At 57.5% G+C, this 25,711-nt stretch overlaps 2 protein-coding genes across 2 annotated transcripts; one reads left to right on the top strand and one right to left on the bottom strand.

The window, feature by feature from the left end:
* The first annotated feature begins 28 nt into the window (after nt 1-28).
* SNRNP200 (small nuclear ribonucleoprotein U5 subunit 200) lies at nt 29-22,282 on the top strand. The gene is made up of 45 exons (XM_050910177.1): nt 29-85; nt 742-905; nt 1,320-1,491; nt 1,771-1,963; nt 2,224-2,279; nt 2,899-2,997; nt 3,305-3,457; nt 3,946-4,045; nt 4,234-4,370; nt 5,264-5,347; nt 5,571-5,744; nt 7,558-7,695; nt 7,841-7,996; nt 8,361-8,531; nt 8,799-8,992; nt 9,595-9,718; nt 10,114-10,263; nt 10,429-10,539; nt 11,123-11,254; nt 11,620-11,808; nt 12,352-12,549; nt 13,037-13,189; nt 13,316-13,396; nt 13,710-13,793; nt 14,504-14,610; nt 14,842-14,960; nt 15,229-15,383; nt 15,545-15,734; nt 15,937-16,110; nt 16,754-16,914; nt 17,184-17,411; nt 17,766-17,957; nt 18,039-18,217; nt 18,609-18,760; nt 19,158-19,266; nt 19,467-19,575; nt 19,770-19,959; nt 20,103-20,267; nt 20,516-20,637; nt 20,773-20,916; nt 21,010-21,186; nt 21,275-21,435; nt 21,527-21,608; nt 21,711-21,803; nt 21,922-22,282. Exons 1-45 carry the CDS (start codon nt 41-43, stop codon nt 22,063-22,065), a joined length of 6,411 nt encoding a protein of 2,136 aa, XP_050766134.1. The 5' UTR covers nt 29-40; the 3' UTR covers nt 22,066-22,282.
* A 365-nt stretch (nt 22,283-22,647) lies between these two features.
* Nucleotides 22,648-25,304, bottom strand: CIAO1 (cytosolic iron-sulfur assembly component 1). Its single transcript, XM_050910258.1, has 7 exons — nt 25,166-25,304; nt 24,315-24,463; nt 24,118-24,229; nt 23,874-23,962; nt 23,474-23,675; nt 23,274-23,361; nt 22,648-23,173 (listed from the first exon to the last, which is right to left on the bottom strand). The coding sequence occupies exons 1-7, from the start codon at nt 25,302-25,304 to the stop codon at nt 22,933-22,935; spliced, it is 1,020 nt and encodes a 339-aa protein (XP_050766215.1). The 3' UTR covers nt 22,648-22,932.
* Nucleotides 25,305-25,711: the final 407 nt, after the last annotated feature.

Here is a 25,711-nt window from a genome sequence, read left to right as displayed (position 1 = left end):
GCGGTGGCGGCGGCGCGGCGGCCTCCAGCCCGGCGGTGCCATGGCGGACGTGACCGCGCGGAGCCTGCAGTACGAGTACAAGGCGGTGAGTGCGGGCCCCTGGGCCTCCATCTCCTCACCGGCCCGGTTCCGGGCCCTCTCCGGTGTCCTTCCCTTCCTCGGTGCCGTTAACCCAAGGGGTGCCACTAAACCCCCTCCCGGGTCCGTGGCGGCCCCGGTTCTCCCCGCGAGAGCGGCCTGCTGAGGCGAGCTCGGTGTAACGGCCCTTTACCGCAGCGGGGGGTGGTTTTGGGGACTAAAACCCTCTTTTAAGGGTTTTTCCGGACCTTTTCCTCCTTAAAGCGGGATTTTCCGGGCACCGAGAGGTAACGGAGCACCCGGGCGAGCAGCGTGCCGGTTCTCCCGGCTGAAACAAGCCCCGGGATGGCACCGAGTGGCTTAGTCCCAGCTTAAAGTCTAAACCCGCGCCTGGTGTGGTTGAGGGGGGGGGGGGTTTAAATAACACCCGGATTAATTAAAATGCAAATTATTTGTGCCTGGAGCAACGTGGAGCGTGGTATATTAAAAAAAATGGCACGCATGTGGCTGTTCGCAGACCCACCGGGGTTTGCCGTGGGTCCCGGATGGGGCTGACCCCCCCTCAGCCGCCCCGGCAGGACCCACGGCCCCGATCAGCCCCACGGCGGGACCCACGTTAGTTCCTCCCCGGCCCCCATCAGCTCCTCTTCTTTCTTCTCCCAGAACTCCAACCTCGTTCTCCAAGCCGACCGCTCGTTGATCGACCGGACCCGGCGGGATGAGCCGACGGGAGAGGTCCTGTCCTTGGTGGGCAAACTGGAGGGGACCCGCATGGGGGACAAAGCCCAAAGGACCAAACCCCAGATGCAGGAGGAGAGACGAGCAAAGTGAGTGCGAGTTTCGTAGCCCAAGGGGTGCGGAGCCCTGATTGAGAACTGGATTTGCGTGAAAAACGCTCCGGGCAATTAATTTGTCATTCTTGTCTTTGAATAACACAGCCTTGGTTTGTTTTAGCGCTGTGAAGGGGGTCGAGTTTAACGGCGTTGGGAATATTTTGTAGCGGAAAGCGTTTTGGTGGCGTGAGCGCAGGGCCGCAGAGCGAAAACCGCCAACTGGGTAGATGCAGAGACGTTATTGTCTTCGTTTGGAGCCGCTTGCTCTGCGTCAAGGAACTAAAACTGAAGTGAAAAATGAAAAAATACCTTTTTTGCACTTTATTTTTCGAACAAAAGAGACTAGCCGTACTTGAAATAGCAGGAGCGGGGCTGACCCGGGCGCTCTCCCCCCTGCCCTCTTTCCAGGAGAAGGAAGCGTGACGAGGACAGGCACGACATCAACAAGATGAAGGGTTACACCCTGCTCTCCGAGGGCATCGATGAGATGGTGGGCATCATCTACAAACCCAAAACCAAGGAGACCCGTGAGACGTACGAGGTGTTGCTGAGCTTCATTCAGGCGGCTCTTGGGGACCAGGTGAGGATGGGGATGCCTCAGGACGGGTGTCCCTGCTCCGGCAGAGGATTCAAAGCCTGTAAGATCCGGCCCTTGGATGTTTTAATCCTTCCTTGTAATCCCGTGGGATGGTTTCGCTCCGTCGGTGCTGGCTTTTGGGCTCGGGGACGTTGTGACGGCGCTTTCGTTGTGGGGGTGGCCTCTCGGTGCCTCTGTGAGGGTCTGGCAATAAGAGGGAGCGACCCCGTACCCTTCAGGTAGCAAATTTCTTCTCCGTGTGACACGTTATTCCTTTCGTAGCCGCGTGACATCCTCTGTGGAGCCGCCGACGAGGTCCTGGCCGTCCTGAAGAATGAGAAGCTGCGCGATAAGGAGAGGCGGAAGGAGATCGATCTGCTGCTGGGACAGACCGACGATACCCGCTACCACGTGCTGGTGAACCTGGGGAAGAAGATCACGGATTACGGTGGAGACAAGGAAATCCAGAACATGGGTATGGGAAGCCATCGTCGTGGGCTGTGGCTTCAGGGACGGGGCTGACAGAAAGTCGGGTTACTGGTGCCAAACCAGCCTTAGTCCGGGGTTGCGTTCGCACGCAGAGAAGCCAGAAAAACGTCTGGACGGTTTTCAAGCCCCCAAACCACGTTCTTTTCATCTTGTGGAGGCGCGGAGGTGTGGGCGGGCGTGCGGATCTGTGAACTTTGCATGTGGTGCCCAGATTTTCTGATGAATTAACTCCGCTCTCCCTTGCAGATGACAATATCGATGAGACGTACGGGGTGAACGTGCAGTTCGAGTCCGACGAGGAGGTACGAGGAGATGAGAGGCTGCAGGGTGACAGCGGGGGCTCTGCCCTGTCCCCTCGCTCCCAGCCGCTCCGCAGGGACTATGTTTGTCCCGTTTTACTCGGTCACGTTGGGAAGTGGGCATTGGCTCGGGCTGGGATGTCTCTGCCAGGAAGGAGAAGCCGGATTATTTTAGATGCCGCTTCCTGGCTTGGGGAGGATTTGTTGATTATCCTGCTAATCCAAGGCTTATCATGAGTCAGTACGATGGAAAACAGATGGTGATATTTAGATCTTGTGGGGAAACTTGACAGATTGGGAGGAAGAGAGAAATTCAGATGCGCCGGTTGGAAGTGTTTCATAGAAACACTCCCTGGGATTGTTTTTTGGAAGAAGCTGAGAGAACGATAAGAGAGACAAATACGAGATTGTTGGAGGAGTCGCTGGCAAAACCTTTCCGTGGAGAGTAGAAATAATCTTATCACGTGGTCCTTTACCTGAACAACAGCGTGATGTTCCTGTTAAAAGCACAAGGCAGGCTGTTTCCCCCCAGGAATGAGTTGCCAGATTATTCATTTCTGTCGAGGGAAAGCTTCTCTTTGACGTTTGCAAAAGCCGCTTGCTGGAACTCTTCTTTCAACAGGAGGGCGATGAGGACATTTACGGTGAAGTGCGTGACGAGGCGTCCGATGATGACATGGAGGGAGATGAAGCCGTTGTCCGTTGCACCCTCTCGGCCAACGTGAGTCACCGAGGAGCACGTGAAATGGGGTTTGGGGTCGTCTGGAGGAGGGTCGGGGATCCCGTTGGTCTAGGGATGGAGTTAAGGTCGTTTACGTGCGGAGAGGAGCCTTGAAGCTGTTGTCTGATGGAGGCCAAAATGAACGTTAATAAAATTAACGGGTCTGGCGGCTGCACAGTTGCATCTGCTGGTTCTCTGCTCCTCTGCCGGGGTAGAGAGAGGCCCCAAACGCTCGCTCCGCAACACAAAGGTCGCGTGCCTGCTTTCCTCTCGCGGGAAGATAACATTTTGGTGGGATTTTCTTAAGCTTGTGGCGTCGGGTGAGCTGATGAGTTCGAAGAAGAAGGATCTGCACCCTCGAGACATCGATGCCTTTTGGCTCCAGCGGCAGCTGAGCCGCTTCTACGACGACGCCATTGTTTCCCAGAAGAAGGCGGATGAAGTGCTGGAGATTTTGAAGGTCAGTGGCCACCTGATCCGCAGGATTGCAGCGGTCTCAGAATACCTCTCTGTCTGGAAGACAGGAATTTGCCCCAACAACTCGTTATCTATGTTTCTTCAAATTAAAGGCAATTGTCGATGTGTCGTGTTTGCCGACGAGATAGATAAGCGCTGGACTAGGTTGGGCCTGGTCTTAATTCACAGAAATCTTCTTCCAAGGGGAGGCTGAGGGGGTTTTTGTCAGCGTTTGCTGGGAGATCATCCTAAGTCGGGTCTGTTTCCCGGCTAATTTTGGTGCCGATGCTCGTGTGCGCTGGGCATCGTGACTCGCTGGGGGAGAAGGGGAGTCAGAGAGGATGGGATTTTTATCCGCGGTCTGAATCGGGTACCTAGTCTTGCGTGTAGCTGCTCTTTACCTCCGCTTGAGTTCAGTTCTGGGTGAAGCAGGGATTCTTGTTCTGCGGGGCGCAGAGGTGACCGGTCATTCCTTGTTTCTTCTTCTCCCAGACTGCAAGCGATGACCGGGAATGTGAGAACCAGCTTGTTCTGCTCCTGGGCTTTAACACCTTCGACTTCATCAAAGTCCTGCGACAGCACCGGATGATGAGTGAGTGGCGTTCACTTTAATTGTCCCACCTTGTGGTTTCCCTGCTGTCCTGATGTGATTCTAGCACGACCCGAGGCTTTTTAACTGCCATCCGTGTTGCTTTGTGAAGCCTGGGGCCTTGTTATTTGCTCCCTTCTTTTGGTTCAACCCTTAACCCCGCCTGCCATCCCTTCATTTTCTTTCATCAGTCCTGTACTGCACTTTGCTGGCCAGCGCACAAAGCGAAGCTGAAAAAGAGAGGATAATGGGGAAGATGGAAGCGGATCCCGAGCTGTCGAAGTTCCTGTATCAGCTGCACGAGACGGAGAAGGAGGATCTCATCCGGGTAAGGCTAGAGGGAACCTCAGGCAGGACGAGAAGAGAAATCGTGGGAACCTTGCCGCTGTCTGCGGTCATCGTTGGGCTGTGGGTTTTGTTTGCTGTTCGTGAGAGAGGAGCCTGCTGACTCGGCTGGAATCTTGAAACCGTAGGAAACGTTGCGTAGGTGACGGCTGAGACTCGGCTGAGAGGGCGATATATTTACCACTTCTTATTTTCGAGTCACTCAGATGTCTGCTTTTGCAGGAAAATGTCAATATCTGCAAGTTTCACATTTTGACGCTGGTAATAACTGTCTTGCAACAGCACCGTTTCACCTCTGGGCCTCCTTGATGGGAGGCTCACCGCAATAAAACACCCTGGTCACCTCTGATCAGCTCCTAATTACCTGGGGTTGGAATGTGACGCCCAACAGGTTTATTGGCATGCAGGATTAGCTCTGCTTGGCCTTTTGGATGATAGCAGTTCCCTGACTGATGTGGGGGTTGTTTTTTGGGGGATTAATACCATATTGCTGCTTTGTTGCTAGAAAAAAACCTGGTTGTGTTGATGTGAGGGGCCGGTTTGGCATCTCTGTGTTTGAGGAGCGCTGCCGGCGTGCGGCAGGCTGGGCTTTTGCTGGGGGGCTGCGGGTTTGTGTGTCTTTGCTCCCTGCTTCCTTTCATCTGCTCTCCTGGAAGACAAGTTTATGTCCTGGCCTTGGGAGCGCTGGTTTCTGCTGCCAAAAATTATTGGCTCTGGTTACGTGAATGCCTACGCTTGAAAGAAATCGTGGCGCGGGGCCGCTCTGGTTGCGCGGCCTCGCAGGGTGCGAAGCCGTGCCTGACAGGAGAGCCTGGCATTCCGCGGAGGAGGCTCGGCAGCTTTTCCCCGGGGCTGAATTCTCATCTCTTCGCGCAGGAGGAACGCTCTCGCCGGGAGCGTGTTCGTCAGTCCCGGATGGATACTGACTTGGAGACCATGGATCTGGACCAAGGAGGAGAGGTAAAACTCTTTGAAGTCATCTGTTCCTAGCCCTCCTGACAAGCATCCTCAGCAAAAAGAGTACTTGAAGTGGCGTGGGCAGGGAGATACCAAGAATAAGCCCCTGATGTGCTAAAGAGGCACTTGCCCGTTGGATGCGGTTGCTTTTCATTTGGTCCCAGGGTGAAAATGGCAGGAGAGGGTTCTTCTCTAATCCTTGCCCCTTTCCCGTTGCGGTTTCCAGGCACTGGCTCCCCGGCAGGTGCTGGATTTGGAGGATCTGGTGTTTGCCCAAGGTAGTCACTTCATGGCCAACAAGCGATGCCAGCTGCCCGACGGCTCCTTCCGCAGACAGCGCAAGGGCTACGAGGAGGTGCACGTGCCTGCCCTGAAGCCAAAGCCTTTTGGCTCCGAAGAGGTAGGTGACCTGCTTTCTTCCCCCTTATTTAGCACTAGGTGTCTTAAGTGACGAGGTGACTGATGTCATCCGTCTGGACTTCTGTAAGGCCTGTGACACGGTTCCCGACGACATCTTCTCTCTAAATTGGAGAGAGATGGATTTGATGGATGGGACTGTTCGGCAGACGAGGAATTGGCTGGATGGTCGCATCCAGAGGGCAGTGGTCGATGGCTCGATGTCTGGATGGAGATCGGTGAGGAGCGGTGTCCTTCAGGGGTCCGTACTGGGACCAGTACTGTTTAATATCTTCATCAGTGACACAGACAGTGGGATCGAGCGCACCCTCAGCCGGTTTGGAGATGACGCCAAGCTGCGTGGTGCGGTTGACGCGCCTGAGGGAGGGGATGCCATCCAGAGGGACCTGGAGAAGTGGGCCCGGGTGAACCTCATGAGGTTCAACAAGGCCAAGTGCCAAGGTTCTGCACCCGGGTCGGGGCAACCCCGGTATCCATACAGGCTGGGGGATGAAGGGATGGAGAGCAGCCCTGCCGAGAAGAACTTGGGGGTACTGGGGGATGAAAAGCTGGACGTGAGGCAGCGATGTGCGCTCGCAGCCCAGAAAGCCGACCCTATCCTGGGCTGCATCCAAAGCAGCGTGGTGAGGGAGGGGATTCTGCCCCTCGACCCCGCTCTGGTGAGACCCCCCCCTGCAGTACTGCGTCCAGCTCTGGGGTCCTCAGCACAGGAAAGACACGGAGCTGTTGGAGCGGGGCCAGAGGAGGCCACAAAAATGGTCAGAGGGCTGGAGCCTGTGAGGAAACGCTGAGAGAGTTGGGGTTGTTCAGCCTGGAGAAGAGCAGGCTCTGGGGAGACCTTATTGTGGCCTTTCAATACTTAAAGGGGACTTATGAGAAAGATGGGAACAGACTTTTTAGTAGATCCTGTTGCGATAGGACAAGGGGTGATGGTTTTAAACTAAAAGAGGAGAGATTTAGACTAGATATAAGGAAGAAATGTTTTATGCTGAGGGTGGTGAAACACTGGCCCAGGTTGCCCAGCGAGGTGGTAGGTGCTCCATCCCTGGAAACGTTCAAGGCCAGGCTGGATGGGGCTCTGAGCAACCTGGTCTCGTTGAAGATGTCCCTGCTCACGGTAGGGGGGTTGGACTAGATGACCTTTAAAGGTCCCTTCCAGCCCAAACCATTTTATCATTCTATGAGTTGTTGCGAATATCGTGACAGATACTTCCTGGGACTCAGCAGGCTTTGATGTGGCTCTGACGCCCTCTCAGATTTCTTGAAGAACTGTTATTTTAAGCTAAGAGATTTCGCCTGTCTGAAGAGAGTTCCTGATTTTTAGTTTCTCACTTCTGGAGCGTGGTGGTTTCTGTCTCGGGACTCCCCTGCCCCGTTCAGCTGCTTTGCTGAGCCCTTGGCTCTGCTTTTGCTCCCTCCTTGCTGTGATGTGCAGCGTGGGCCAGAGAGCTGGCTGATTCATGGCGTATCTTGTGATAAATTGCCTCTTTTGATCAGCGCTGGCAGCGGAAATGTGGTCTGATCTGTCCCATCATGAGAACATGGTGGGGATTTGCTTTTCTGATGGTGTAGCCAGCTATAACTTGTACTCGTTGGAGCTCACGGGCCAGCTAATGAGCCTCGTTTGATCTCTTCCTAACCTGCTCCACGATCCCTGGGCACGGGGCTTCTTTTCCGGCCATCTGGAGACAACATGGCCCTGCTACTCCCCAGGGTGTCTCTGAGGTCTCACATATGCCCTGCAGCCTGCGAGGTACTGAAACAAAGGCATCGAACTTGATGTTTTCCCTTTTCAGCAATTGGTTTCTGTCGAAAAGTTGCCCAAATACGCCCAGGCTGGATTCGAGGGGTTTAAAACACTGAACCGTATTCAGAGCAAACTCTACCGCGCTGCGCTGGAATCGGATGAGAACTTGCTGCTCTGCGCTCCCACGGTAAGGAATCCTGATACTCGGGTCCTCTGCGATGGGGGAATCCAGAAGGACGATCTGTTTGGGCGGAAAAGGTTGGCCGCTGCGGGTGAACCTTTATCCTGGAGAGGACACGAATTTGACGGGACTGGTTCTGTTTGCGTTCTAGGGTGCCGGGAAGACGAACGTGGCCCTCATGTGCATGTTGCGAGAAATAGGCAAACACATTAATATCGACGGAACCATCAACGTGGATGATTTCAAGATTATCTACATCGCGCCCATGAGGTCCTTGGTGCAGGAGATGGTGGGCAGCTTTGGGAAGGTAAGGAGAGGTTTGATCCTGCCCCTGCTTGAACTGTAGGTTGGGGAAGATGAGCTTTATCGCGGTGGCTTCCTTATATTACGCTTACGGAAGGATATAAGCTGTGGCAGAAGCTTGTCGGGAGAGGACGAGTTTGGGTTGCGCCTTTAGTCTCTGTTCGTGTAGTCTGCCTTCACTAGGCTCTGGGTGCGCGTCGATACGGGCTTTGGATGTCAGTGTGGGCTACGAAATCCCCGCGTTTCTTCCAGCGCTGTGATGGGAGAAGCGTGAAACTGTCTGCGAGCCTCTCGGGGCTGCGCTGCTCCAACGCCGCCCCGGGGAACGCGCGTTTATCCGGTTTAACCGCCTGCGGGCTTCCTCCTAGCGCCTGGCGACTTACGGCATCAACGTGGCTGAGCTGACGGGGGATCACCAGCTCTGCAAGGAGGAAATCAGCGCTACCCAGATCATCGTCTGCACCCCGGAGAAGTGGGACATCATCACCCGCAAGGGAGGAGAACGCACTTATACCCAGCTGGTGCGGCTGGTCATCCTGGTGAGCAGCGCCGGCGCCTGCAAAGCCCTGGCGTGAGGAAGGGGGGGGCGATGACGGACGCCGGGTCTTTCGGTATTGCGGTTCCTGAACGTGCGTTAGCGGTTGAAGATGTCTCTGGTGCTTGGTTGTGGAGAGACTGGGGCTTTGAGCTGTGGGGTGAGCGTGCTTCAGTCCATGCAAGCAGGTCTGCTAAGAAACTAAAAGAAAAATGGGTAAATAGAGCTGGTTTGGAGCGGGGATAACTCTGGTCCTGTTTCCTCTCTTTAGGATGAGATACACCTACTGCATGATGACCGAGGACCCGTCCTGGAGTCTTTGGTAGCCAGAGCCATCCGCAACATCGAGATGACTCAGGAGGACGTGAGGCTCGTTGGCTTGAGTGCCACCCTCCCCAACTACGAGGACGTGGCTACGTTCCTGAGAGTGGACCCGGCCAAAGGCTTGTTCTATTTTGATAACAGGTACCGTGGAAAGCTGGGAGAGATCTTTACGATCAGATGGCGGGTAGCTGTTGAGAGCCGGGAAAGACCTCCCTCCTGTGGAGGCAGTTGAGTGTTTCTCTGTCAGATGGTGCCAGGGTCTCACCGGGCCTTCAGCCTACTCTCAACACGCGTTTATTTGCTCTTAGATGTGCCGGTAAACGCACGTTCAGGACTGGAGCAGTTAAATACAGCTTCAAAATGTGTGCCAGGGTTCCTGCGTTGTCATACTTGCAAGAAGATGCTTTAGAGAAGGTGGATAAACCCTGCTGTACCTGTGTGCTGCAGAAGCTGTTTGAAGGAAGCCTAAAATAGGATTACGGTAGTTCCCAAAACACCATTTTTGCTCCCTGAGTGTGTGCGTAGCAAATGGATTCCAGGAAACAGGAGTACACGTTACTGTCCCCTACTGTTTAATCTAACCGGGCAGAACTGGAGCCGACAAATCTCTGAGTAAATTGAGGCACAAAGGAGGCGTGTTGAACTTGGTAGCACGAAATACAGGGTGCCTTTTGACAGGACCTTTGTAGCAGGGTTTCTCCATTCTTCTGCTCTTTTATGGACTTGGTTTTTTTTCCTTACAGCTTCCGACCGGTGCCCCTAGAGCAGACCTATGTGGGTATTACAGAGAAGAAAGCAATCAAACGCTTCCAGATAATGAATGAGATTGTTTACGAGAAGATTATGGAGCATGCTGGAAAGAACCAGGTTTGATACTTTATTTTATTGTTCCTGACGCGCTTAATCCTGGTGCTTGTCTGTTGCTGGTGAGACTCTTACGAGTTGCTGTCGCTGCAGAAGCGCTGCAGTGGAGAAGAAGGTAGGTTTGGGGTGGTCGATGGCAGCTGAGAGAGGAAGGAACACGGGTTTTCTCTCTGTGCCAGCTGTCTGATTAATGTATGACCCGGCCTTTTAGGGTGAGGGAGTTTTTGTGCTGCTACCCTATTAAATCAGGAACTCTGTGCGTGGTTCACGGGGCATCTGGACTAATTCTAGATCTCTTCCCACCCCGAACACCAGGAGCAGGTTGGGTCGAGCATCTTTGCCAGCTGCAGCCGTAGTGATTCCTCTCTCAGCGATGGTACCGTCTGCTTGTTTAACAGGTCCTGGTGTTCGTTCACTCCAGGAAGGAGACCGGGAAGACTGCCCGGGCCATCAGGGACATGTGCCTGGAGAAAGATACCCTGGGCCTCTTCTTGCGGGAGGGCTCAGCCTCCACCGAGGTCCTGAGGACCGAAGCTGAGCAGTGCAAGGTAACTGCCCGGCCGGCGATGGCAGGAGCTACAAAGATGCTGCCAGTTTGGTGCAGTTTCGTGGCTTTTCCCCTAGGATCTGCACTACCTTCTGTTCCTTCTTTTCTCCCTGGTGTTACTTGGCTCGGGTAGAAAACCTAGAGCTGGTTGTGTTTTCTGCTGCAGAACCTGGAGCTGAAGGACCTCCTCCCTTACGGCTTCGCCATTCACCACGCCGGGATGACGCGAGTGGACCGGACACTGGTGGAGGATCTGTTTGCTGACAAGCACATTCAGGTGAGCCTCGCTTCCCAGGAGGAGTTGCAGGTTTGTTCGGGGTAGGTACTTCACAAGAAACGCTTGAGCCGTGTTTTCCAATAGCCCTTTGGGCAAAATCAAGAGGATCGAGCATAGCCAACCCCCATCCCGCTCTACTGAAGCTGGTGCCTGATGAAGGCAGCCTTGATTTTCGCATAAAGAATAGAAACTAAAAGCACATGGCCAGGAGCGGAGAGGGCAAGAACTTCTCCCCTAGGCCTAGCTGAGTGTTTAAAGCTAGACGTCTGTCCCGGAGCAGGCTGTCTCCTCCACAGTTGCCGCTTCGGCAAAACCTCATCCAAGCAATTTCCCAAGCTGCGTTATAAATGGAAGGCAAAGGATTTTCTCAGGGTGGTGCGGTGAGCTGGGAAATTTGGGCAAAGATGTTGCTGTTTACCTGACCTTCCTCTGCTGAGCTGTCGAGACGGTCACAGTTCTCCGTCTTTGTCCCTTTTGTACGTGTCTCTAATGTCAGGACCAGCATTTTAGATCCTTTTTTTTTTTTCCCCCCCCCTCGGGAAGAGGCTTCTACCTGGCTTTGACCGCTGTTTTGCCCCTGTAGGTGCTGGTTTCCACAGCCACGCTGGCCTGGGGCGTGAACCTCCCTGCTCACACCGTCATCATCAAGGGGACGCAGGTGTACAGCCCCGAGAAGGGGCGCTGGACCGAGCTGGGTGCTCTGGACATCCTGCAGGTGAAGTTCTGGTAACAAAGACGCTGCTGAGACCCGGGGTAGGATTTTTCCTTTCCCGCTGAGGCACGTTTGAGGTCTGCTTTTGTATTTTCTCCCTGTTCTCTACTGTCAGACTGTCTCAGCTGTTCTGGGAACAGCCCTGCTTGAGGGCAGAGGAGAAGCAGATCAGTAGGAGAAGAGGACGAATGATTCCTCTCCCAGTGTCTTGCCCAGACACATCTGAGATATTTCGACCTGTCTCCTGCCAGCTAGAAGTAACAACAGACTGAGCAATCTGGCAGTAAAGCCCCAGGACACGGCGGCAAGGAGAAATTGCCAAGCTAAAAGCTTTTATGTTTTGCTGACCTCACCTTCTCGTTTCTTAGATGCTGGGGCGTGCCGGGAGGCCTCAGTACGATACCAAAGGAGAGGGGATTCTCATCACATCCCACGGCGAGCTGCAGTATTACCTGTCCCTGCTCAACCAGCAGCTCCCCATTGAAAGTCAGATGGTGTCGAAGCTCCCAGACATGCTGAATGCGGAGACTGTGCTCGGCAACGTCCAGAACGCAAAGGCGAGTGCAAATCTTTGCTTTCCCCACGTACGTGCGCCCTTTGTTGCACCCAGAGGGCTGGTGGGAATTGCAGGGGCCGAAGGATGATCAGTGTTGGGGAAAGATGCCGTCATTGTACGGGAGCAAAGAAACTTGCAACCTTTGGTGCCTGGGGAGCAAATTTTTAAGAGATCTGGAAGGGCAGCCACGAGAACTACCAGCCTGTAAGGCTGGCTGGTGTGTCAGGCAAGTGGGTAGGTGCTTCTGTAATTCAGAGCAGAGTTCTCCACATGGAGAAGGACACTGGGGAAAAGTCTGCATGTCGAGAGCGGGTTTTTTTGTTTTTTTAATTCCTTAATATTTTTCTGCTACTGGAGAAGAGTTGTGTACGGCACTGCTGGGTTTCCAAGCTCTGATTTAATGTTGACCCGTCAGGATTCAGCTGGGCTCAGCCTGCTGCGTCCTACGCTAGTGCTGGGAGCGCTGGGCTCCGAGCCGGAGCGTTGCCCTTGCTTGCCGTGAGGTACGTTTGTCAGCTCTTACGGCGCGTTGGTGTTTCCTCAGGATGCCGTGAATTGGCTGGGCTATACCTACCTGTACATCCGAATGCTGCGCTCCCCCACTCTCTACGGGATATCCCACGATGATCTGAAGGGGGATCCGCTGCTGGACCAGCGCCGCCTGGATCTGGTTCACACCGCAGCCCTCATGTTGGACAAGAACAACCTGGTGAAGTACGACAAGAAGACGGGGAACTTCCAGGTGAGACAGGACCGGGGAAAGGCGCTGTGTGACCGAGCAGAGCTGGACGGGAGCATCCTCTGACTGAGAGAAAGGGTGCAAGAGGCATCTCGCTGATTAAATACGGATCCCAGGGAATGCTGCTCCGTCGTTCAGACCTGTTGTTGCGCACGTCTGTGATTCCAGGGAGCTGTTTGCTGGTGTAAAACCTGACCCTCAGTCTGTCACTGTTGGGTGTTTGCTGCTGCCTCCCAAGCAAATTCACGTTCCCGTTGCATTTTCATTGCTTCGGAGGCAGTGAGATGAGAAAGGGGAGGCTGTGATGTATGGAATTGTGTACCAGGTAAAGCAGCTTTCCTGGGGGATTTGTAGCCGGAGAGTTTACGCTTAGCCTGTCTGGAGACGTCTCCCCTGCTGCAGCCTAGTTCTTGTTCAGCGTCTTCTGTCTGTGCCACAAACAGTTGGGTGTCTTTCTGCTGCTTCACTCTGGCTGTTGTCCTCGTGGCAGGTGACAGAGCTGGGCCGCATCGCCAGCCACTACTACATCACCAACGAGACGATGCAAACTTATAATCAGCTCCTGAAACCCACCCTGAGTGAAATCGAGCTGTTTCGGGTCTTCTCGCTGTCCTCGGAGTTCAGGAACATCACTGTGAGGGAGGTATGGAGCCAGACGCCCGTCCCGAGTGAGACAGCCCTGCGGCATCGGTCTTGCTGCTGCAGGGGAAGATGCAGAACTTGCCCTGTGAGGGACCGTTCTCATCCCTCCTGCCTTGGTTTTCTGCAGGAGGAGAAACTCGAGCTTCAAAAGTTGCTGGAGCGAGTTCCCATCCCGGTGAAGGAGAGCATAGAGGAGCCCAGTGCCAAGGTGAGCCCTGCCTGCCCCATCGAGGGGACTTCTGCCTGTCTGGAGGGGAGCGGTGATCCTTGGGGGAGAGCTGTCATGGTAAAGGCCACTCTGGGGGGGGATTTCTGTTCTCCTCGCTCTGTGGGACATCCTGGGCCGCGTCAGAGATGCTCAAAGAGCTGCAGGTGCTTCTTGTCTCTGGTTGAGCGCGCTGTCCTGCGGCGTAGGACGGTCAGTCCCCGTTGATCGCTTCTGTCCTGCCACGTGTCAGAGCCCGCCGGGATCAGGCGCTGGTGCGGAGGGCGCTGAGACCCTCTCTCTTTTGCTTCCCCAGATCAACGTGCTCCTCCAGGCCTTCATCTCCCAGCTGAAGCTGGAAGGATTTGCTCTCATGGCAGACATGGTGTACGTCACCCAGGTGAGTGAGGAGACGGGGCTGGGGCCTCTCTGTTTCCATTTAGGTGTGCGCAGTCCGGCCACGTCTCAGTCTCGGACAACTATTGGCACCTCGGAAATTTAGTTTGCGGTCATAAATGGCTTTGAAAATCACTAAAGCTGTGAGTGGGGAGAAGGTCTAACCCCTGTCAGGATGGGAGTGAGATCTTCATTGGAGTCTCCAATTTGTAATCAAAATAATTCAGCGCTAGAGGACTGCAGTGTAGCCTTATTCTTCTGCCACAAAGGCCAAGTTCCCAAGGCTGGGAATCAAGTAGTTCCTCGCCCTGTAGGTGTTTGGGATGAAGGACCTTAAGTATAAGGGAAAGACTTTTTACCAGGACCTGTAGTGATAGGACAAGGGATAACGGTTTTAAACTGAAAGAGGGTAGCTTTAGGTTGGAAGAATTTTTTTACGGTGAGGGTGGTGAGACACTGGCACAGAGAAGCTGTGGATGCCCCATCCCTGGAAGTGTTTAAAGTCGGCTCGGATGCGGCTCAGAGCAACCTGATCTAGTGAAAGATGTCCCTGCCCATGGCAGGGGGCTTGGACTTAGGTGATCTTTAGAAGGTCCCTTCCAACCCAAACCATTCTGTTACCGTGTGGCTGGGCAGGAGAACGGGTAGAAAGGAAGGAAGAGTTAAACGTGATGATGGCAGCCAGGCTCTGAGAGCTGCTCTCTGTTCCCCCAGTCTGCTGGGCGGCTGATGCGTGCCATCTTTGAGATCGTCCTGAACCGTGGCTGGGCCCAGCTCACCGACAAGACCCTTAACCTCTGCAAGATGATTGACAAACGGATGTAAGTGAGATCTCGGAGGTATTTTCTGATGGCAAGCCGGATGAGATTCTGCAGCGTAGCCTGGCTAGGTCTGCAGCGTTTGGGAAGGAGAGCGCTTGTGCCTGTCGGGGTGCAAAGGAGCCGCGGCGTGTGGCTGGCCGAGGGCTGGTCTTCGGCAGCGTGGGGAACCTGGAGCTCTGAAGGCTTCGTCTCCGTTTCTTCGCTTGTCTCACCCCGCGGTGTCCTTGGCAGGTGGCAGTCCATGTGCCCTTTGCGCCAGTTCAAGAAACTGCCTGAAGAAGTGGTGAAGAAAATCGAGAAGAAGAATTTCCCGTTTGAACGGCTCTACGACTTGAACCATAACGAAATAGGTACGGAGACAGGGGCGAATGGGGCAGGGAGAGGCGTCTGCCTCTCTGGTCTCCCCTGCCGTGTTTTGACCCAGAGATTGAGGGGCTTGTTCCTCTCTGATTGAAGGGGCAGAACTGGTGAGGGTCTTGGTACAGCCTGAGGAGGGCAGAGGCTTTGCCCTGGCACCTTCCGGCTGCTTGGATTGCCGATAATGAATACCGTTCAGTTTGGGAGCTGTTGGTCTCCCTATTGTCCGTCTGTCCTGACGGCAGCGCCTTTCTGTTGCAGGGGAACTGATCCGAATGCCCAAGATGGGCAAGACAATCCACAAATATGTTCATCTGTTTCCAAAGCTGGAGCTCTCGGTCCACTTGCAGCCCATTACCCGCTCCACTCTGAAAGTAGAGCTCACCATTGCCCCTGACTTCCAGTGGGATGAAAAGGTGAGCTGTGCAGCTCAAGATCACCGGGCTAAATACCGTGCTGGGGAGAGGAGGGCACTTCTGGGGCAGGATTGCTGTGGGAGGGCTGGCGTTCAGCTCCTGGAGGTCTGGAAGGCGGGGATCTGGACTCTGATACGAAGGTAACGGCTGCCCTTGCTCAGGTACACGGTTCATCCGAAGCTTTCTGGATCCTGGTGGAAGACGTGGACAGCGAAGTGATCCTGCACCACGAGTACTTCCTGCTGAAAGCCAAATACGCGCAGGACGAGCACCTCGTCACCTTCTTCGTGCCCGTGTTTGAGCCGCTGCCCCCGCAGTACTTCATCCGGGTGGTCTCCGACCGCTGGCTCTGTAAGTCTCGGTTCTGCCAGGAGCGCCTCGGTTATACAGCAGCCGTTCTCCCTGGGCTCCCTCCTCGTGCTGTGCTGGGGGAAAGACTTCTGACATCCAAGGGACGGCAGGGCTGGGGATCCCGTTGGCAGAGGGAGCTCAGAGATGAAACCGTCGGGAGTGTTTTCAGAGACAAAAATGGGTTTTTTTGTGTGTCTGACAGCCTGTGAGACCCAGCTGCCCGTTTCCTTCCGCCACCTGATCCTCCCTGAGAAGTACCCTCCTCCGACCGAGCTGCTGGATCTGCAGCCGCTGCCCGTGTCGGCTCTGCGAAACAGTGCCTTCGAGAGCCTCTACCAGGACAAGTTCCCTTTCTTCAACCCTATCCAGACTCAGGGTGGGTATTGCCTCTGCTCACCTCCTCCAAACTGCCTCTTCAGCGAGCCCCGGCCCTTTCGGTGTTCACAGTCCCGTAGCCTTGGTTTTGTGGGGTTTATTCATGCCATGTGAGGAATTTCTGTAGCAATAGCGATATCCCTTCTACCTCCCTGAGCCTTAGAGGTTTGATGGCTTGAAATCTTTCTCCACAGACCTTTGTATCTTGATATATCTTTGATATATTCTTCAAGTACATGCAGCAGCCAGTCCGGGGCTGTCTGGCAGCAGCAGGTTTGCTCCTGGAAGCCGTCTCTGTGCTAACACCGCAGCTCAGGTTCACAGAGCCGGCTGGCCCCAAACTTCTCCGTCTTTGCTGCTTGTAGGGATGGAGTTGTGAGCGAACCGAAGCTGCCCTGTCCGTGTTTCTCTGCCTGGGCTTAGCCAGAGCGGGGAATTCACACTTAGGAGCTATTGTGACGGACTAGGGCCTGTTTTGCTCAGTGGATCCTGGGCTAAAACTCTTTCAACAGCCTTTTCTGTAGCTCCTCCTTGCGCGGGCTGGGTCCGGGCTGTGTTTTCCATCCCTGTTTCTAGAGCTTTGATAGAAATCCACGGAGATTTTGCTTAAACTGCTCTCTTCCGTGTTGTCCGTCTGTCCCCAGTGTTTAACACGGTTTATAACAGCGACGACAACGTGTTTGTGGGTGCCCCCACGGGAAGCGGAAAGACCATTTGTGCTGAATTCGCCATCCTGAGGATGTTGCTCCAGAACTCGGAGGGACGCTGTGTGTACATCACCCCCATGGAAGCCCTGGCAGAGCAGGTAAGCCTGGCATCCTGAGGAAAACCGGAGCCTTAGCCCGGCTTAGATTTGCTTCTTCATCCCCTGTTTCACTTTTCCTCATCCCTTCTTTGCTGTCATATCCCTCAGGATGACTCTAGAGTCTTTTGATTAATTGTGGTCTCTCTGAGGGAGCAAAGAGACACCGCCCCACTGCCGACCTGCTGATGTCGGTGTGTGCACGTGTGTGTCTCCAGGGATTTGGGAGGATTTGTTCTAATTTGAGGTTAACAACGGCACATTTTTGGCAGGTTTTCTTGGACTGGTACGAAAAGTTCCAGGAACGTCTCAATAAGAAGGTGGTCTTGCTGACGGGGGAGACCAGCACCGACCTGAAGTTGCTGGGCAAAGGGAACATCATCATCAGCACCCCTGAGAAATGGGACATCCTCTCGCGACGCTGGAAGCAGCGCAAGAACGTCCAGAACGTTAACCTCTTCATCGTGGACGAAGTGCATCTCATTGGGGGCGAAAACGGGGTGCGTCTGGGAGGGGAGGAGGGCGCTACTCGTTTGAGTGATGTTCGTCGTCGTGTTGGTCTCGGTAGTAGAGCCGCTGCGGGGTAGACGGTTGCTCGCTCTTAATATCTGGTCTGAGGTCAGCTTTTCCTGCCGGGAGTTTCCCCAAGCTGCAGGATGGGCTGGAATAGGAGGGCCATATCCTTTGGGAAGCTTGGGAGTGGTATCCCCTGGGGTTTCTGTGGGTGAGAGTGCTGAAGAGCGCTTCTCCGTGGGCTGAAGTGGCCGGAGCTCAGCCCGGAGAGGCGGCCGCGGTGCGGAGAGCTCGGCATTCCCCTCCTGTTCCTGCTACAACCTGCCTTCTCCCGCCTGCAGCCGGTGCTGGAGGTCATCTGCTCCCGCATGCGCTACATCTCCTCCCAAATCGAGCGACCCATCCGCATCGTGGCCCTCAGCTCGTCCCTGTCCAACGCCAAGGACGTGGCTCACTGGCTGGGCTGCAGTGCCACCTCCACCTTCAACTTCCACCCCAACGTCCGTCCCGTGCCCCTGGAGCTGCACATTCAGGTAGGGTTTGGGCACCCTCGTCTCCTTTCCCTTCTGCCGGCTCTCCAGACAGCGTCACTGCCTCCTCCTCTTCCTCTGCAGGGCTTCAACATCAGCCACACGCAGACTCGCCTGCTCTCCATGGCCAAGCCCGTCTACCACGCCATCATGAAGCACTCGCCCAAAAAGCCGGTCATCGTCTTCGTCCCGTCCCGCAAGCAGACGCGGCTCACGGCCATCAACATCCTCACCACTTGCGCTTCGGATGTCCAGAGGCAAAGGTAAGGGTGCTGTGGCCTGTGTCCCTCCTCTGCCTGAGGCAGGGGCAAGGTTTGGGGCTGTTTTGCTGGCGTTTGGGGCTGTTTTGCTGGCGTTTGGGGCTGTTTTGCTGGCGTTTGGGGCTGTTTTGCTGGCGTTTGGCTGTTTGGGGCTGTTTTGCTGGCGTTTGGGGCTGTTTTGCTGGCGTTTGGGGCTGTTTTGCTGGCGTTTGGGGCTGTTTTGCTGGCGTTTGGGGCTGTTTTGCTGGCGTTTGGGGCTGTTTTGCTGGCGTTTGGGGCTGTTTTGGACAGCTAGTGATGGGGAAATGGTCTCACTCAGGCATCTGCTGTGCCAGCAGGGAGGGACGGGCTTGCTGGGCCTGGCAGTGGTCTCTTCCCTCCTTCTCTCCGGCAGATTCCTGCACTGCGCGGAGAAGGATCTGGTGCCGTACCTGGACAAGCTGAACGACAACACTCTGAAGGAGACGCTTGTGAACGGAGTGGGCTACCTGCACGAGGGGCTGACCGCCATGGAACGGCGAGTGGTGGAGCAGCTTTTTAGCTCCGGTGAGCAGGGTGGGATGGGGACACACCACTTCTACCCGTAAACCCTTTTCCCCGGAGCTTGGCAGTGCCCTACAGTCTTTGGACTGGAGATAACAGCTTGCCCAAGCCTCGTGTCTCTTCTCTGCCTCCCGGCTCCAAAAACGCTGCGATCTTAAACTTCACCATCTTTCCTGGACCTCCCTGTATGCTGAGACCCGTCTGCTCGAGCGCAGAACCCCCGGATCTTTCTCCCTTCCCCCCGGATCTTTCTCCCCCCCCCCCCCCCCCCCCTCCCCCCCCCGTCCTCCCCCCCCCGATCTTCTCCCTTCCCCCGGATCTTTCTCCCTTCCCCTAATTTCTGTGACCCTGAGAGGTGTTCTGCCCGCGGGCTGACTCCTCTCCCCCTGCACCTTTTCAGGTGCGGTTCAGGTGATGGTTGCCTCCCGCAGCCTCTGCTGGGGTATGAACATCGCCGCTCACCTGGTGATCATCATGGACACGCAGTACTACAACGGCAAAATCCACGCGTGAGTGTGATGCGATGCCGGCAAGACCGGCCGTGGGCTTCCCTTGGTGTCCACCCTGCCAGTTCAGGCTGCGCTGAGCCCGAGGGAACGAGGCCCTGATCCCAAAGAGCTTCATCCCCATCCAGGCAGAGGTTGGGAATCAACGGGAGAGCGGTGGTAACTTTCCGTGGAGCTTCGTTAACGCTCTCTCCGTGTCCCAGGTACGTGGATTACCCCATCTATGACGTGCTGCAGATGGTGGGCCACGCTAATCGCCCGCTGCAGGACGACGAGGGCCGTTGCGTCATCATGTGCCAGGGATCCAAGAAGGTGGGTGAGGAGCGGGGCACCATTTACTGGCCTGCGAATGTCTGTCTCCTGCCTGGGGCGTGGATTTCTTCTCCCAGCTTTGGGCAGGCTGCTGGATAACCCTTACTCAGAGCCCTGCTGCCTGGGAGCTGCTCCAGGATTTTGGAGGTGCTGGGCTTTATTTACCCCTTCCCTCTACTCCTGCCCTGCTGTAGGATTTCTTCAAGAAATTCCTCTACGAGCCCCTGCCGGTGGAGTCGCACTTGGACCACTGCATGCACGATCACTTCAATGCCGAGATTGTCACCAAGACCATCGAAAACAAGCAGGATGCGGTGGATTACCTCACTTGGACGTTCCTGTATCGCCGGATGACGCAGAATCCAAACTATTACAACCTGCAAGGTGGGCGGAGGGGTTTGCACCGGTGGATACGGGGTTGGAGGATATTGGGGACCCTCTGCCTTGTGGGCTTTGCTTTCCCAAGAGCGGCTTTTCTCTGTCCTGGGGAGTTTCGGAGCCCTGTCGCAACGCTGCTGTACCCACAGGTGTGTCCCACAGGCATCTCTCGGATCATCTCTCCGAGCTGGTGGAACAAACCCTCAGTGACCTGGAGCAGTCCAAGTGCATCAGCATCGAGGACGAGATGGACGTGGCTCCTCTGAACCTGGGGATGATCGCCGCCTATTACTACATCAACTACACCACCATCGGTAAGGGCTCCGCGGGCGACGGGTACCGCACGCAAGCGCTCGCCGGCGCTCCTGCGCTCTGTCCCCTCTCTGCGTCGCTCCCTGTGCCGCGGGCGATGGACAGAAAGTGCCGTGTGCGTGGTCGGGTGCGTAAAAACTCTGTCCTTTAGCCCGTGGCTGCGTGTTGTCTGCCTGAAGGCATCTCCGGTACCGTGGGATTTAATGCTGTCTGGTTTTCCCTAACCCCTCTATCTCTCTGGCTTCCTCAGAGCTCTTCAGCATGTCCCTCAACGCCAAGACCAAGGTACGAGGGCTGATCGAAATCATCTCCAACGCTGCCGAGTACGAGAACATCCCTATCAGGCACCATGAGGACAACCTGCTGCGGCAGGTGAGCGGCAGCGCGGCAGATCTGGGGCCGGAGGGGACAGACGTGGGGTCCTGCAGGGTCGGGGGAAGGAAGCTGCTCGCGTTTTGGGCTCTGTAAGGCTAAAAGCGCTGACGGGTTTATCGTTTCTCCCCGTAGCTGGCCCAAAAAGTTCCCCACAAGCTGACCAACCCCAAATTCAACGATCCCCACGTCAAGACCAACCTCCTGCTGCAGGCTCACTTGTCGCGCATGCAGCTGAGCGCCGAGCTGCAGTCGGACACCGAGGAAATCCTCAGCAAGGTACGAGGGGGCGGGTGGGAACCTGCCCGCCTTGCCTGGGTCGCTACGTTTGCCTCGCTGCCTTCTGACCTGTCCCTGTCCCCTCGCCTCCAGGCGATCCGGCTGATCCAGGCCTGCGTGGACGTGCTCTCCAGCAACGGCTGGCTCAGTCCTGCGCTGGCCGCCATGGAGCTGGCGCAGATGGTGACGCAGGCCATGTGGTCGAAGGATTCCTACCTCAAGCAGCTGCCTCACTTCACCTCTGAGCACATCAAGCGCTGTACGGACAAGGTAAAGCTTGGGGGAAACGCTGTGGGTCCTGCCTTCGCCCACTGAGGAGCCCCGGGAAAGCTCAGGGCTGAAAATTTCATCCTTGCAGGGGGTGGAGAGCGTCTTCGACATCATGGAGATGGAGGACGAGGACCGGAACGCCCTGCTGCAGCTCTCGGACGCCCAGATTGCCGACGTCGCCCGCTTCTGTAACCGTTACCCCAACATCGAGCTCTCTTACGAGGTGGTGGAGAAGGAGAGCATCCGCAGGTGAGGCGGGGAGGGCTGGTGCGGCCCCCTCGGTGCTGTGCCGGCACGGGAGGGGACGCCCTGACCCTCTGTCTCGGTTCTCTCCGCGCAGCGGGGGACCCGTGGTGGTGCTGGTGCAGTTGGAGCGCGAAGAGGAGGTCACCGGGCCTGTCATCGCTCCCCTTTTCCCACAGGTACGTGCCAAACCCGGTGACACCGGCGTGGCAGAATGTATGTGTGTGTGTGGGGATTGTCCCCTACTGTCCCCAGCCCGTTAACTCTTACCTCTCCGGCAGAAACGCGAGGAGGGTTGGTGGGTGGTGATCGGCGACTCCAAATCCAACAGCCTCATCTCCATCAAGCGGTTGACGCTGCAACAGAAAGCCAAGGTGAGCGGGACCGGGCAGGGTTGGCAGCCGGCACCCAAACGGACGCGGTTTGGATGTGCCGGCCAGGCGCCCGGTCTCCCCGTCGCCGTTCCGACGCCGGTTCTTCCTTGTCGCGTAGGTGAAACTGGATTTCGTGGCTCCGGCTACGGGGACGCACAACTACACGCTGTATTTCATGAGCGACGCCTACATGGGCTGCGACCAGGAGTACAAGTTCAGCGTGGACGTGAAGGAGGCGGAAAGCGACAGCGACTCCGACTAACGCGGGGCCGCAGGTCCCGGCGAGGATCCCTCCCCGTAGTTCAGCCAGCAAACCCCAGCCGCGGTAGCGCTTGCGTCGCCTCTCTTTGTGTGGATTCCGTGTATTTTCCTGGTTTCTTTTTTTTTTTTAAGGTGTTGATGCTTTGTACAGTGTTTTTTTTAGACGGGAGCTGCGCGCAGAAGCGTGATTGCGGCCGTTGAATAAATCTTGAGAGCCATCTTGCCCTCTGTGCTGCTGGGTCTGGGGGGGGGCGGAAAAGGGGAGGAGGAAACAGGCGTAACCCCGAAGCTGTCCTCCAACTCACTGTGGGGCTCAAAAAAAGATCATTAGCAGAACTAATTAAGGCAGAGTTAGCTTAGCAGCCGTTTCTGGGAGCACGATGCCGGCGCCAGCGGACCTAAACGCTTCCACTCGGGCTTGCGCTTCACCGGGAGGCATAAAACCAGCTCCCCGGCAGGCTTGTCCCCCTGTGCCACCTCCTCCAGCTCCCAGGGGAGCACCTACACCCCCTTCCGCTCACCCCGAGGGTGACAGGCATGTCGGTGACGGCACCGAAAGGAAGAGCCAGAGGCTTTGGCCAGGAGAGCACAGCTTTATTAAGTGTGGGGCAGCAGGACGGAGGAGCGAGTCCTGCTCCGCCGTCTCCCAAAGCCATCCGGATCCCGGCAAAGGCTCCGCGCTGCCGTGTGCATCCCCGGGGAGGCCGGTGGGAGCCCTGTGCTCCTGGGCACGCAAAAGTCCAACTCGTGGGACAGAGGAGATCGGTCACCCTCGTCCCTGCACCGGCACGGGGCTGCGTGCCGGCGGCAGCGCCGACGGGTCCCGCTGCTTGGGTGAGGGGGGGAACGCGCGAGAGGATTGAATCTCTCAGCAAACTTCGGGGCGCTGGTACTTCCAGAAGGCGATCTCGCCGTCGTCGCTGCAGGAGGCCAGCAAACCCGGCTCCTTCGGGTTCCAGGCCACGCAGTTGACGTCCTGCGAGTGGGCCCGGGGAACGTGGGCGGCGAGGCCGAAGGTGGGCTGCTGCGGGTCGGAGGACGCGCTCTCCTCGAAGACTCGGATGGCGTCGTCGCCGCAGGCCGTCGCCAGCGCCCCGGTGAGGTGGCACCTAGGGCGAGGGCAGCGCCAGGCGGGTCACCCACGCCGCCGCCGCCGGGAGAGAACGGAGCCGGGCGGGCTCCGCTGCGCCGCCGCCTCCCTCCACTCACCACGCCACGTCGTAGATGGTCCTCGTGTGGTAGCCAGAAAGGTTGCAGACGCACTTCCAAGTGGGGTCGGTGCCGCTGCAGGCCACCCCTGGAAGGCAAGAGAATAACCTCGGCTCCCTGCCCGCTCTTTTCCCCCTGCCCGCTCTTTTTCCCAACAGGTTACGAGCCCTGCGGCACGCAAGACGGGCTAGGAGCCTCACCTTCCTCGTTGCCCGGTTTGTACCGGCGCCAGATGCGCACCGTCTTGTCGTCGCTGCAGGAAGCCAAGCGCTCGCCGCTGCGGTCGAAGGCCACGCTCCACACGGTCGATTCGTGGCCCTCCAGCGTGGCGCAGCACACCCAGTCGTCCTCCTCTTCGTGGTACAGCTTCACCGTGTCGTCGTAGCTGGCCGAGGCCAACAGCTGAGGGTGGGCAGAGGAATGAAGCGGGCGCCAGGCAGCTGCCTGCACGCGTGAAGCTGCCCTTCACCCGCGCTTTGAGGTTGGTGGAGCCGGAACAGGACCAGGTCTCCGCTCTCCAGGCCCATTCCCAGCGCTGGGGGTAGGGTCTGGGGTGGAAATGGGGGGGGTCTGCCCCCCCCCGCCAGCCCTAGTTCTTACCTCCTGGTTGGGGTGCCAAACCACGTGCTTGACGTCCTGCGTGTGGGAGTTGAGGACGCTGACGCACTCGTACTCCTCCTCCTCATCCACTGCAGAGAGAAAACTGTTACGGTGAGAAGAGAGGAGGCCAGGGCTGGTGGCGGGGAGGGGGGGGGGCGCAGCTTTGGGCCCTCCACCGTCCCCCCTTCTCCCTTCCAGCACCCGGTGGGGGGCTGCTCCCCCTCGCCCCCTGCTCTCCCCTCACCTTCCCAGACCCAGACGCTCTTGTCTCGGCTGCAGGTGGCGAGGAGGGTGCCGGAGGGAGCCCAGGCCACTGACTTCACCTCGTTCTCATGCCCCTCGAGGGTGGTGACGCACTGGGGAGGGAGAGGAGAGGGGAGGTAGGGGGCTGGGGGGGGCGTGGGGGGGAGCTGGGGGACTGGGGCAGGGGGGATGTCTCACCTCGAAGCCGTCCTCTTGCCTCTTCCAGATGCAGGTGGTGGCGTCGAAGCTGGCGGAGGCCAGGTAGGAGCCGCAGGGGGACCAGGCCACCCTGCGCACCGTGCGCTGGTGCCCCTCGCCCAGCACCGCCCGGCAGGACCAGCCCGGGCCTGGGGAGAGCGGCATGGCGCCCACCCTGCGGGACAAGCCCCGCCCACACAGACCCTCGGGTCCCGCCCCCTCATCGCAGCCCCTCCCTCATTGCCCCTCTGGCCCTGTCCCCTCATCCAGCCCCTCCTTCATCGCACCTGTAGCCCCGCCCCCTCCCTCCCCCTCCCCGCCCCTTCATCGCAGCCCCTCCTTCATCGCACCTGTAGCCACGCCCCCTCCTTCCCAGCCCCTCCCTCCCAGTCCCCTATACCCGCCCCCTCATCACAGCCCCTCCCTCATTGCCCCTCTGGCCCTGCCCCCTCATCAGCCCCTCCTTCATTGCACCTGTAGCCCTGCCCCCTTCCTCCCAGCCCCTCCCTCCCTGCCCCCTAGCCCCGCCCCCTCATTGCAGCCCCTCCCTCATTGCCCCTCTGGCCCTGCCCCTTCATCGCAGCCCCTCCTTCATCGCACCTTTAGCCCTGCCCCCTTCCTCCCAGCCCCTCCCTCCCTGTCCCCTAGCCCCGCCCCCTCATCGCAGCCCCTCCCTCATTGCCCCTCTGGCCCTGCCCCCTCATCCAGCCCCTCCTTCATCGCACCTGTAGCCCCGCCCCCTCACCACAGCCCCTCCCTCCCCGGCTCTCTGACCCCGCCCCCTCCCTCGCAGCCCCTCCCTCGCAGCCCCTGCGGCTCCGCCCCCTCGCCCCGCCCCTCCCGCCGCCCACCTTCCCTTCCCCAGAGGCGGACGAGGCGGTCGCCGCCGCAGGAGGCCAGCAGGCCGCCGCCGGGGCTCCAGGCCAGGAACCAGCACCGGGAATCGGGGTGCGCCGGTACGCGGCACAGCAGCTCCAACGCTTCCTTCATGGCGACGTTCCCGGCGACGCGCCGTGACGTCAGCGCGCCGGAAGCGGAAGCGGCGCCGACCGGAAGCGGGGCGGTGAGGGAAGGGTCCGAGGCGGAGCCGCTGTCGGTGGGCCCGGAGCGCGGCGGTCGGGGCGGGATGTACACCCCGGGCGGGCCGGGGCTGCCCGGCGGGCGGCGGCGGCGAGGAGCGGCGGGGAGCGGCCTGCCTAAGCAGCCGGAGCGTAGCCTGGCCTCGGCGCTGCCCGGTGCTCTCTCCATCACGGCGCTCTGCACGGCGCTGGCCGAACCCGCCTGGCTCCGCATCCACGGCGGCACCTGCGCCCGTCAGGAGCTGGGCGTCGCCGATGTCCTAGGCTACGTCGACCCCGAGCTGCTACGAGGTGAGGCCGGGCCGGGTGTGTCCGTCC

Source organism: Gymnogyps californianus, chromosome 23 (assembly GCF_018139145.2).
Source record: "Gymnogyps californianus isolate 813 chromosome 23, ASM1813914v2, whole genome shotgun sequence".
Classification (NCBI taxonomy): domain Eukaryota; kingdom Metazoa; phylum Chordata; class Aves; order Accipitriformes; family Cathartidae; genus Gymnogyps; species Gymnogyps californianus.
This window is presented reverse-complemented; position numbering and strand designations above follow the sequence as displayed.

What these genes read in the sequence shown, in the direction of transcription:
- SNRNP200 (XM_050910177.1), top strand. Translation starts at nt 41, where the DNA reads ATGGCGGACGTGACCGCGCGGAGCCTGCAGTACGAGTACAAGGCG. An exon ending in GTTGCACCCTCTCGGCCAAC is followed by an intron (nt 2,998 to 3,304) that starts GTGAGTCACCGA and finishes GATTTTCTTAAG; the next exon opens with CTTGTGGCGTCGGGTGAGCT. An exon ending in TACAACGGCAAAATCCACGC is followed by an intron (nt 19,267 to 19,466) that starts GTGAGTGTGATG and finishes TCCGTGTCCCAG; the next exon opens with GTACGTGGATTACCCCATCT.
- CIAO1 (XM_050910258.1), bottom strand. Translation starts at nt 25,304, where the DNA reads ATGAAGGAAGCGTTGGAGCTGCTGTGCCGCGTACCGGCGCACCCCGAT. An exon ending in GAGCGTCTGGGTCTGGGAAG is followed by an intron (nt 23,963 to 24,117) that starts GTGAGGGGAGAG and finishes TTCTCTCTGCAG; the next exon opens with TGGATGAGGAGGAGGAGTAC. An exon ending in ACCATCTACGACGTGGCGTG is followed by an intron (nt 23,174 to 23,273) that starts GTGAGTGGAGGG and finishes CCCTCGCCCTAG; the next exon opens with GTGCCACCTCACCGGGGCGC.